Raw genomic sequence first — 12,653 nt, 5'->3', positions numbered from 1 at the left:
TAAACAAAGAACTTGAGGAATTACATAACAGCGATTTTTCGCAAAATAAAACAATTTTTTTTGAAATATATTTTGAAATATATTTTTTGAAACAATATTGAAAATAGAAATAAATTTTACGTATTTTTGCATATTTTTAGATTTTCTATAGGTACCAAATTATAAAGGGTGGTACATTTTCAAATTGACACACTGTATATTAATACTTTGTTATTAATTTCGGTAATTTTTTTGCTTTTTAGTTGATATTTCAGTAGGTAATCAAATAGTAGCTGCATGATCAGCATTGTCAATAAATCACTAAGAGACAAGGGTCAAGATATATTCAGTTCGTAGAAAATGAAGAATGAGAGATTGGCACAATAATTAAAAAAAAAGTAGATGAAACGATACGAAGCAATAGACAGAATACCAGTAACAAAATTGTTATACAGTATTTCTCAAATGAAAAACTGGATACTGGAGAGTCAGGAGTGTTATCAAAAGAAGAGAAGCCAAAAAATTTAACACTACAGATACTTAATGACTTATAAAAAATTAAAAACAAAATAATGCAAAGAAAGATTAAGAGAAACAAGAGTAGAAGCGAACGCATTTGGAAGAAAGCATTGTGAGAAAAATCTGGAAGTTAAGAAGCAAGATATGCTGATAAAATAAATGGAATTCTGAAAGCATATGAAAAAGGAGCACAAGAAAGCATTTCACATAAACAATATACGAGCATGCGAGATCTAACAGGAGCAGCACAAAAAATATATAACAGAAACAAAGGAATAAAATCAAAAAATATAGAAAAATAGTATATTGTACAATAAGAGAGAAAAAAGACATATTTCTCACGAGCGCAGAAGTTTGTTGGCACGAGAGGTGAGTGTCGAAAATCAAGCGAAGGAGAAATATGTCGTTTTCTCACGTATTGTACACTGTACTTTTTCTATGGATGCGTTTTTGTCAAGAGTTCAAACTTCAAAATTAAATTATTTAGGTGCTTTTATGTAGATTATATGCCAAAATTGAAATAACTTAATATTTATATACTTCTATTTATTTAAAATTATAGTTACCAGTTATATTTGAACAGTTTTGAAAGGTAATTCCTGGTAAGTTTTGATTTGACACATTTTATTTGACAAAAACATTTGAATATTCATTAAATATTTAAAAATATTTGTGTTTGTATTGAGAACCAGTGAGAAAAAATATTTCTCACTGCAATGGCCGACTTTTCTCACCGCCTGAAAAATTGTTCGTTTTGAATATATGTAAGTAGTGAGTTAGTGAGAGAAGTTGCACATTGTGTAGCATCCGTAGAAATAGGTATATTCTTACCTAAACCTATTTGATGTTTTGATCTTCAGATTTTTTTATACAAATGATTTTTTTGAAAACAGGGCAAATCGCAAATCTAATTCAAATATTTTACTTAACTACCATGTTTACATAGCTGATAAAACTGATTTAAACAGTGATAATAATCATGGCACAAAATACTTACTTACTAACAATTTAATTCATTTTTACATAACTCATATAAAATTGGTAAACAAAATAATCCTAACACAAAATATGTACTAGCTTTAAAACTATTTTATGCATTTTTACATAACTCATACAATTCTTCTATATTGTTTAACCACTCGTTCTTCCAAACTTCTGATATATCTTCCCAAAAGGAATAACACAGATCTGTTCTAAATTTAGGATCGGTCCAAAAGATAGTATTTGTTTCAGGATTTGCGAAGGCTGGTCCAAACTTTTCCTTCGGCAAAGCCATAAAGTATCCATATAGACTTCCAATATAATTTCCGTAAATCCGCAGCTCCTGTACAGAAGCTTGTAAATCATTGAAGCTGATAATATTCTCTACATCTATATTAAACCTGATCAAAGTTGATTTCAATTCGTTATGGTAGTCTAGAAGGAGCTGGAACATGTAGTTGTCTCTAGTCTGTTTTGTAGCATTAACATGGAGCAGCATAAGTAAGTCCAAAGCTGGGGGTGCATACCTCAGTAGTTGAAAATCAAAAACTATAGCACTGCTTGGCTTGTGCTTTGAATCAAACTTATAGAAAAAGTTTGGTTGCCACACATCACCATGATTCAGAACATTCTTGTATTTCTTAGACTTTTTGACGACATTATAGACATCGTAATACTTCTTTCTAGCTCTAACGACAAAATCTTCCAATGGAAAATCTTTAGCTACACTTGGAAACTTTTCTAGAAACAATAACAAGTGCTCAATATGAGAGTTGTTGAAGAAATTTGGTAGTACTTGAGACTCTTCTAATAAATCTGGAATATATGTGTCCAGTAAAACTCCTTCCCATAATTTCTTACTAAAATATTCTTCAAAAATGATAGAGAATGAATGGATTCGAGCAAAATATTTTATTATTAAAGATAAATGATCATAATCAAGGAAATCTTGACCGGAATGGGAATACCCTAGCTCAGTAATGTCACTTAATACAATCAAATCATCTCTAATTAAGTAGCTCTCTGGAATAAACTCTAATTTTGTCTCACCGAGTTCTTTTAATAGAGGCACAAATTTTTCATAGAATAAAACTTCTTTTTTGAAAGCCAGAGCACTCATGAATTTCTGAACAGTTGTTTCTTGTGTTGGCAAAAACTTAATGAAAAACTTACAAGTTTTTTCTTCGTTTTCTTCTACTATTGAAACGTTGAGGCTGGCACAATCAGTCAAAAGTCCTTTATTGGATACTGCTGCCAAGTAATACCGTCTCAGCTTAAAATTGCTATGACCAAATTTCTTCTGTAAAACTTCGTAAATGTCCTCTCTAAGAATATTTGGCATATCTAAGTACTCTACCAGTTCTTCTAAACGGATGTTATTTATAGTGGGATACTGTTCGAGCAGTATTTCCAACTTAACCAAAGGTATTAACTTTCTTACCAAGTGTTCATATTCTTGGAACGTTAGCAGACTGTCTAACTTATGTAATTCTAGCAATTTTTGAATTAGGCCGTTGTAGAAAAGTTTAATTAAATCATGGTAGTGAAGGAGCCTTTTCTCTTCATTGATATTCAATAAAATTACTTTTAGAGCCTTAAACACCAGGCATTGAACTTCACCACGGATTTCTGCCTCAGCTTTCTTCTGTAAATCTTTAATTTTCACTACATCTACTTTATTATGGACATTTTTAAACAGTTCGTCGAAACATTTCAAGTTAATGTTCTTTCTACACGCACAATTTTTTTCAGAACTACAAAGTTGTTGAGGCAAAACTTTTAGCAGTACTTTAACACAGTCACCCATTATGATTTTTGTTAAACTAATAGTTACTAACAAATAACAAATATTCAGGTTATCTGTAATTAGATAATGAAAAAATAATGTTGGGATAATTATGTCTTCAAAGTACGTGATAATTACATATAGATACAGGGTGAAAACTGAAAAAAGATAAATGATAAACCACAAAAATTAGTATCCATAAATATTTTTTCTACGAGCGTGCAAAAATGTCTACTTTCGCACACGCGTTTTAGTTTAGAAAGTTTTACTTTTCCGCACGCCTTTTACTTTTCCGCACGCGTTTTACTTTTTCGCACGCGTTTAGATATTTTAATGTGGCCTTAAAATAAATATAATACATGCAATAAACTAGTATTTAGATATTATTTACTATTTTATTTCAAATGTATCTTATTGTGTTCCTGTTTCAATGAAATTAACGCGATTATTTCATTCATAGGAGATTCTGACCAATAGAAAGCTACAGAAATCTAAATTAAATTGATAATTTTTGATAATTTCCCGTCGTCAAGTATATTACGTCAGATGCCCTTCGTTGCTATGAAAAATACATTCAGTGACATTAATGACAATTAGGGCCGGTTGTTCGAACGCTAATCAACAATGATCATTATCAAATATTTAATTACTGTCACCAACTGTCAATGTCAACTTTGATTGGGTTGCTGAAATCATAATTATTGATTACAATTATGAAATTACTTAATCAATTATGTTAATAATTGTTATGTTAAATGCTTAACTAATCTCATAATTCTAATCAATTATGGTTTCAGCAACCCAATAAAAGTTGACATTAACAGTTGGTGACAGTAATTAAATATTTGATAGTGATCATTGTTGATTAGCGTTCCAACAACCGGCCCTATATGTTTTAAAAATTATAAAAGTGATGACTTTCAACCGTAAAATATTTATAACAACTGTGTGTTTAATTGTACTAATTTGTACTTGCATAAATAAATTACAATTAAATTTTGGGTTTGAACAGTTTTATTCATGAAATAATCGAAACAAATTGCACTCGATCTCTAAAATTAATATAGAATTTTTGCCCTCGTGACACTTTGACATAATTTCAATCGCCTTCGGCTCGTGAAATTAAAACTGTCAAAGTGTCACTCGGGAAAAATTCAATAATTTTAGAGCTCTTGTGCAATTACTACTGACAATTCAATGAAATAAAATTATTTTGACATAACATTCGAAAGTCAAATCGGTAGACAATAACAGTCGTTTTGAATCATCGTCATGGAAACCAAGATCGTCGTCATGCTAACTAATTATATTGAAAGTTTGGTTTTGACAACCTTGTCAAAGAATTAATTTGTGTATGTATTTTCATATTAATTAAATTAATTAATTAAGATTTGGTCATTTTTTAAAGACTCATAGAAAAAATATTGTTCCTAACTCTTGCAGAAAGTCTCTTTTCCGCACTCGACTGCTTGCCGAACTCCCGATTCGCGTCGTTCGGCAAACTGCAGTCGCGTGCGGAAAAGTATGACTTTCTGCACTTGTTAGGAAAATAACTATAGCGGAGATAATATTATCAGATAAATCTACAGCAGGTATTTCTTAACAAGGTATTTGACAGGGTCAAATTAAAGGACTTTATTCATATATTGTACGCAAGAGGGGTACATCTAGGAATAATTAAAACGATCGAAAATGTCTACCAGAACAACACAATAAAAGTAAAAGTAGACGAGGAACTAACTAACCCAATTGAAGCTTGCAATGGGATAAGACAGGAAGACTCCCTGAGCCCTTTGTTGTTTAAACCGATTATGTATGAAATAATAAAAAAAGTAAGAACTAAAAAAGGATACCTACCAAATTGGAGAAAAACAATTTAATAATCTGCAATCCAGACGACGCAATAAATACTAATCTCTCAAGTGATTTACAACGTATGCTGCACCAATTTAATATAACCAAGCAAGCAAGCATAGTGATTTAACCCAGCCTGAGAGACTTGCTCACCCCTAGAGAATGACATTCGGGTGATACAATTCATTGGGGCGAGGAGGATTAACTCCCGTAAGCAGGAATCACTCCACCCCGCTTCAATGCTCCAGGCCATCCACTTACCCCCCGATAGCACTCTGATGCGCTATAGGGGCTCTCAATCAGCAAAGTGCTTATCATATGGGAGTCTTGGGTACACGGACTCCCATATGAAATCCTACCCCGATCAATGCAGGCCAGCGTGAGGCGCTCTATTCCCGCTATCTCTAGTGACTTATCTTCGATCTGTTTTGCTTGCTCGGGCGCCGAGTCCCCGCTCTGGGCTATGTCCAGTTCGGTGACTCGGCGCTCGAGGATGTGGGCCCCTCATGCCCGTTTTTTGGGTTTTGTTACTAATATTTTTTTGTGGCTTTCGCCTATTGTTAATATTTTATTGATTTGTTTAGTGGCTGAAGCCGTTTTGAAGTTTTTGTATATTTTTTTTGAGGGATGTCTGAAACGTATAAAAATCAACATTAATAAATATAATGAGATGCCAAAGGTGAGCAAGTTGTTTTCTTTTGATAGAGCTACGATTATCTAGCCTTTATTATATATTAACTAATATTTGCTGTTTGGGTCTCCTGTGTTTCCATCTATGGTACACATCATACCTTAATATCTCTTGCAGGATCCGGTTTGGGTGGTATTCTAGCTCAGCAAATTTTGTTCTGGCTTTTTCCTCCATAATATCCAGTACTCTTATTTGTTTTAGGTTTCTAAATAAGAACCGTTCGGCGACATATCTGGGCACGTTTGCAGCTTCTCTGAGGCAGTTGTTGTGTGCCGCTTGTATCTTCTTTTTGTTACTTTGACTCGTGTGACCCCATGCAAGAGATGCGTATGTAATTATTGGCAGTATAATGCTATTTATAAGTCTTAATTTTGTTTTCATAGCTAATTTGCTTCTTCTTCCTGTGAGTCCTCTTATTGCCGCTCTGGCCGCTGCTGTTTTCTGGACTGTTGCGTTGACATGTGATGTGAATGTTAGACCTTGGTCCATTGTGACCCCTAAATATTTAGCTTTGTTTTGCCATTCGATGGGTATAATATAACCATTAACTTTGCCATTTAATATAACCGCTAGAAAACTTAACATGTTAATTTTCCCACAAAAGACCAAATGCATAGTTACAACTAGTCCATGAACCGAAGCTTTTCACCTCGCCATTTTTACAGAATGGATCGATTTGCTTGAAAATTTGAGAAGAAGTAGTGGAAAGTCCAAGGATCAAAATCTATATGATGCCGAAAGGCGCTTTTACCATGGGAGGTGGTTGCCACCCCATCTCGGGGTGGAAATTTTAAATTATATTTTGAGCGCAAAAGTTGATAAAACGTTCATTCTAAGCAAAAAATGTATACATTTTTTTTTTGACAAAATTAATAGTTTTCGATTTATTCGCTACCGAAAGTGTTAGTTTTATATCGAAAAAATCAATGTTTTTCGATATAATCATTTACGTTTCACTCAATTTTTGGCGTAGAAAAAATTTTTTTAAACCAAGTTCTTGAGAATTAAACAAACTACAATTTAATATTTAAACATTTTTTCATATCTCTGATGCTAATCTTTCTATTCTGAAGAAAATGGCATTTTTTACCAAACTTTCCAAATTAACCAAAAATTCGTTATTCGCTTTTAACTCCATTTTTTTTAAACTTCATTCCAAGCCAATCAAACTTCTAGAATCTATTAATAATACATAGATAAAGAAGAGCGAATAAGGTCAATGACTAAAAATACCGCCAACTTACATTATTATGCTTCCAATTGGATTTCTCCTTTTTTTTCAAAAAAGTATTGATTTTTTAACCGTAACTTTTTTATTTTTTACCTTAGAAAGCTTGTTAAAGAAGAATTTTGTAGGTTTTCAGAAGATCTATGAGGCTGTTAAAACTAAATCTTTTTCAAATCCTCAGTCACAAAAAGAGGTGACTTTGAAAGGATTGGTAAAGGTGGTTTTTGTATGTTATTACAAGTTTTAATTATCAACAGCTCACTTAATTTTTGCCGCAGAAAAAATTTTTATAAAGCGAGTTCTTGGGAATTAAATAAGCATCAAAATCATATTTAAAAATGTTTTCGTATCCCTGACGCTAATCTTTCTATTCTGAAGAAAAAGGCATTTTCTACCAAACTCCAAAGATTCGTTATTCGCTTTTAACCCTTAACTACAGACATCCCAATATTAGCACGTAATTACAGATCCCCGGTATTTTTTACCGGCCATTATAAAATAGAGTCAAAATATAAAGTTAATAATAAAAAACAAAAAAAAATTTCATTATGAGTTTTTATGGAGTCTCTGGATATGGGAAAAATGGTAAAACGAGTGATTTTAATAATATAATACAAGATTTTTGAAGAATAATCTATTAAACCAAAATTTTGGTAACATTTTTGGTCTATTGAAACAAACGGCCATAAATGCTATGAAAAAAAATTTAGACTTTTTTTAACAAATAAACGTAACATAGAATCACAAAGGAAACATAAAATAGCATTCACAAAAATTTTTACATGAATGAGAAAAAATCGACAAGGGGTAAAATTATCACAAAATTAAATGGCAATTCCATTTTTGCAAAGTGGCCTCAAAATTTTTATCGTCAAATTTAACCTTCATTGAAGGTCCAGGATGACTTCCACAGTCCATTTCTTTACTTTTTTCCTACAAACTCCAAAAAATAATATAAACATTTCAGATTTACAAATATAGTACCCATATAAAAATACTTACTTAACACAGACATCCGGTAATTTTTACCGGTTAAGATTTTTGATGTGTGCTAGAAAAGAAAATATTGACAATACACACTACACGTTTTGACTAGCATTGTTATACAAACTACCCGAGAGATACAGAGACACATGAACTTGTAAGTGGTGAGGTTACCATGAAATCCACATTTTGGGAATGCCCGCCGGTAAAAAATACCGGATCTCTGTAGTTAAGGGTTAACTCCATTTTTTTAAAAAACTTATTATTCTAAGCCGGTCAAACTTCTCGAACATATTAGCAATACATAAATAAAGATGATCAAATAAGCCCAATGACTAATTTTAATTAGGGTGATGATTAGGGGGTTTTGTTTGATCACTTTTTCGCTGAAAAAAAAAATAGGAACTGACATTATTTTCATTATAAGTCACTTAATTATTGAGCTAGAGACTTTTTTTATTTCTGGAAATAGATATTTTTAAATACTTTAAATTAGTTTGAACAAGTTATCCACGAAAAATGCATAGTTTTCCCGTCTTTTGACTTTGAAACTACAATATTTAGCATTTGACGAAGAAGAGCTAACATATAATAAAGTATAGCTCGATTACTGTTGGTCTTGAAGAGTATTTTTAAAACAAGAGTTTTGTTTATTTTTTCAAAAGGTACATTTTTGTTAAGCAAAGTTGTTTTAATAAAACGAAAACTTTGTAAGTTATTAGCAGAAAACTGATTAAACACATTGATTTTTTTGATATAAAACTAATATTTTTGATAGCGAATAAATCGAAAACTATTAATTTTATCCAAAAAATGTATAGAAAGTTTTTTGCTTAGAATGAATGGTTTTACCAACTTTTGCAGTCTAAATATATTAAAAAATTTCCACCCCCGAGATGAGTTGGCAACCACCCCCATGGTAAAAGCGCCTTTCGGCATCATACAGATTTTGATCCTTGCGAAGTTTTGATCCTAAAAATGGCGAAGTTTTGTCATATTTTAAGCTTTATTACTTGGACTAAACAGCAAATTTAATAATATACAAATTAGAGCTGGAGGCTCAAATAATAGAACAAGTCATATATATCTAGGCATCACCTTATCTAGCTACGGAAGGCTCGAAACAGAAGTGGAGTATCAAGTGAATAAAGCAAACAGAACCGCAGGTTGCCTGAAAGAAACAATATAGAGAAATAAAAATATCGGAAAAGAAGTGAAAGGCAGAATTTACAAAACAGTCATCAGACCAATAATGACATAAGCGGCAGAAACACCACCTAATACCGAAAGGACAAAAAGAATGCTAGAAACAGCAGAGATGAAAACCCTTCGAAAAATCGATGGTAAGACATTATGGAGTAGAGCTAGAAGTGCAGATATACGAAGGAGATGCACATAGGCCGACGAATGGCCACAAATAGAGTAGTAAGGACGGAGAGAGACGGTTCTCCAATAGGAAGACGATCAGTGGGAAGACCACGAAAACGATGGAATGACAACTGGTGGCACATTGAAAAACAGACAGAGTCATATCTACACAAAAAGAAGCAAAAGAAGGATTTTTTTAATTTCTTCTGCAATATTAAATCATAAAAAATATAAAGTAAATAAATAAATGTAAAAAGTACTTTATTAATCTATAAAATGTTTATGTCAGAATTCAAACCTTTACAAATGGTTGGAAAGAATATTATTATGCTAATAACATTAAAAGAATAAAACATTATATTTACATATTTCACATCGACATACACAATTCATACAACTCTATTATATTTTCCTCGCACTTTTTTTTCCATTCCTCATGCACGTCGTCCCACATCGAATTCAAAACTTCTATTCTGTAGTTAACGTCAGTCCAGAATTGCTTATTTTTTGCTGGATATTTTAGTGTATTCCCTAGTTTATCTCTTGGTAGTCCCATAAATTTGTTGTACAACATCGCGATGAAGATACCAAACACTTCCAGTTCCTCTACGCTCTGTTTTAGATCCTTAAAAGGAGAAATTTGTTCAATATCCATACCAAATTGTCCCAAAGTTGATTCTAGTTCACTATGGTATTCTTCCAGAAGAATACCCATATACTGGTCTCTTGTTTGTTTGGTAGCATTGACGTAAGTTACCATGAGGATGTCGATGGCTTGAGGGCAGTATTTGAGTAACTGGTAATCTAGAATAACAGAGTGTTGGGGATGTTTATTCGAGTCCCATCTAAAGAAAATATTAGGCTTCCATATATCGCCATGAGAAATAACATTTCTAAAGCTATTAGACTTTTTAACTGCAGAATAAATTTCATTGAACTTGATTTTGGCCCGTTTCTGAAACTCTCCAATAGATATATGTTTGGCTAGATGAGAATAGGCTTCCAAATCAGCAACTGCATATTCTATATGAGTATCGTTTAATTCATTTGGAAGAATATGATATTCTTCGGTTAAATCTGGAAAGTATTCATCAATCTTAATATTTTCTCCTAGTACTTTACTTAATCTATGTTCTATGAGAAATGACATGGAATGCAACTTCGCCAACTGCCTTATAACCAGAGATAAGTGTTCGTAATCGAAAAATATTTCCTCTGTTGATGAATATCCCTGTACGGAAAGGTCATTTAAAATAATCATGTCGTTTTTTACCAGATAACACCTTGGTAAGAAATCCATATTGGACATACCCAACTTTTCTATTACTGGAACAAATGTCTTGTAAAACAAAACCTCTTTCTTGAAACCTTCTGTGGTTAATATTTCTTGGAAATATAACAATTTTGACGGTAACAACTTAATAAAAAATTTGATATTATTAATCCGTTTTTCTTCTTCTATTGATACTCTGAGTTTCAGATACTCACTGAGATTACCATCTTTGATATTAATATCGTCTAAATAGTATGCCAAAAGTTTGTAATTTTTGTGTTTCATTCGTTTCTGAAGTATTTCGTATACATCTTCCCTTAAGATTTGTGGTATTTGTAGGTATTCTATCAATTCTTGGACTAGTTCTTGATTAAGGGCTGACTTTTTAGAGGAAATTTGATCTAATACCACTTCTAATTTCGCCATGGGAATGTAGCTTCGTATAACATCTTTAAACTCTGATAGGGTCATCAAGAGCTCGAGCTGGTTGTGTTCTAACAGTGATTGAGTAATAGAATCATAGCTGCAGCAAACTAACTGGTCAAAACCAAACAACCTTTCTGCGCTATTTGTGTTTATAAAAATAACTTTTAGAGATTTAAAAATTACATTTCTTACTTTACTATTTTCTCTAATGCTTTCTTCTCTTCGTAATTTTTCTAGCAAATCATCCACTTTCATAAGATCAATATCGTTATTAATGGATTTTATATACTTACACAACAGATCAATATCAGATGATTTTGTATTGGTTTCACTGATATTCTTTTTAAAGATTTGTTGCGGTAAAATATTCAATAGCACTCGCACAGATGCAAAATCCATGTTTATCTTTTCGTTGTAAAGGTGTAACTGAATTGTTTTGATTCAGCCTGTGAGTGGTTTTCCAAGATTCGATAAAATAATATAATATATCAGGCTAACCACACTTAAAATTGTTTTATAAAAACCAGTCGTGCTGCATTATTCAAATGAATTAAATGATAGCAGTCATTAAAAAATATAATCTGTTATAGTCCAGTCAATAGTAAATATATTGAATTGGAAAAGACTGCAAGACTTGTACACACTTATAAATAGGTCAAAACGGCAAACAGGTGTATGTTTTCAAAAAACTTTTGATAGTTTGTAAAAAATATTTTATTATCAGCTAAGTACTTTCGACGCATAACGTGTCATCATCAGAGCTTCCTAAAAGGACATATTTAAGATAAGATTTTTTTTATATAAAAAATAAGTGAAAAACTTACGTCCTCTTATAAAACCTTCATAGAAGAGCAATTGTTAAACGACACAATAAAAAACATGTATACTAGGCAAAAGCCACATATATAGGGTATAATAACCCTTAAAAGTGAATAAAATCACATCTAAATTCTTTTATTAATTAATAAGACAACATGGCTGAGTCATAAGGGAAAATTATATATATTTACTGGGTATTCCAATTCCCTGAGTTACTGGTTATCTGGCAACATGTAGAAGTTTGGATCAAAGAAAAGTACTAGGTAGTAGTCTAGAATTTTTTCCTGACTATCCAATGGCGACCTTTACTTTGACCTTGACCTTCAACGGACATCATCTTCTAGAGTGTCGATGGTTTTCGCCATTTAATCGATGCAAATGAATTATTGGAGGGTTTTTTGAGGTGGCTAAACACGAATATGCCACCAGAATCGACTCCCGGAGCACCTGGTTTCCAAGGTTAATAAAAGGGGCTCCTGGAGTTTCGAGGGTCTTCGGTACTTCATTGATGCAAACGAATTACTCACAGGTTTTTGGAGTTGCTGAACACGAATACCACATCAGAACAGACACCGGGATACCTGGTGCCTAAGGCATGTCATCTTCTGGGGTTTCGAGAGTTTTCGGTACTAAATTGATGCAAGCGGATTACTCTTGTGTTTTTAGGGTTTCTGAACACGAATATGACTTAGATAAAAATTCTGGAGTATCTAGTGACAACGATGAATAACACTATCAAAATAGA

At 32.3% G+C, this 12,653-nt stretch overlaps 1 protein-coding gene across 1 annotated transcript; it reads right to left on the bottom strand.

Annotated features, from left to right (window-relative positions):
* Window positions 1-1,404: 1,404 nt before the first annotated feature.
* LOC114327349 (uncharacterized) lies at window positions 1,405-11,564 on the bottom strand. The gene is made up of 3 exons (XM_050663655.1): window positions 9,765-11,564; window positions 9,689-9,720; window positions 1,405-3,423 (listed from the first exon to the last, which is right to left on the bottom strand). Exons 1-3 carry the CDS (start codon window positions 11,486-11,488, stop codon window positions 1,589-1,591), a joined length of 3,591 nt encoding a protein of 1,196 aa, XP_050519612.1. The 5' UTR covers window positions 11,489-11,564; the 3' UTR covers window positions 1,405-1,588.
* Window positions 11,565-12,653: the final 1,089 nt, after the last annotated feature.

This window comes from Diabrotica virgifera, chromosome 1, assembly GCF_917563875.1.
Source record: "Diabrotica virgifera virgifera chromosome 1, PGI_DIABVI_V3a".
NCBI classification, from domain to species: Eukaryota; Metazoa; Arthropoda; class Insecta; order Coleoptera; family Chrysomelidae; genus Diabrotica; species Diabrotica virgifera.
This window is presented reverse-complemented; position numbering and strand designations above follow the sequence as displayed.

Coding starts and splice junctions, on each gene's coding strand:
- LOC114327349 (XM_050663655.1), bottom strand. CDS start 11,488: ATGGATTTTGCATCTGTGCGAGTGCTATTGAATATTTTACCGCAACAA. Junction 9,721..9,764: donor TATGAATTGTGTATGTCGAT/GTGAAATATGTA, acceptor TAATGTTATTAG/CATAATAATATTCTTTCCAA. Junction 3,424..9,688: donor CTTTCCAACCATTTGTAAAG/GTTTGAATTCTG, acceptor ATCTTTTTTCAG/TTTTCACCCTGTATCTATAT.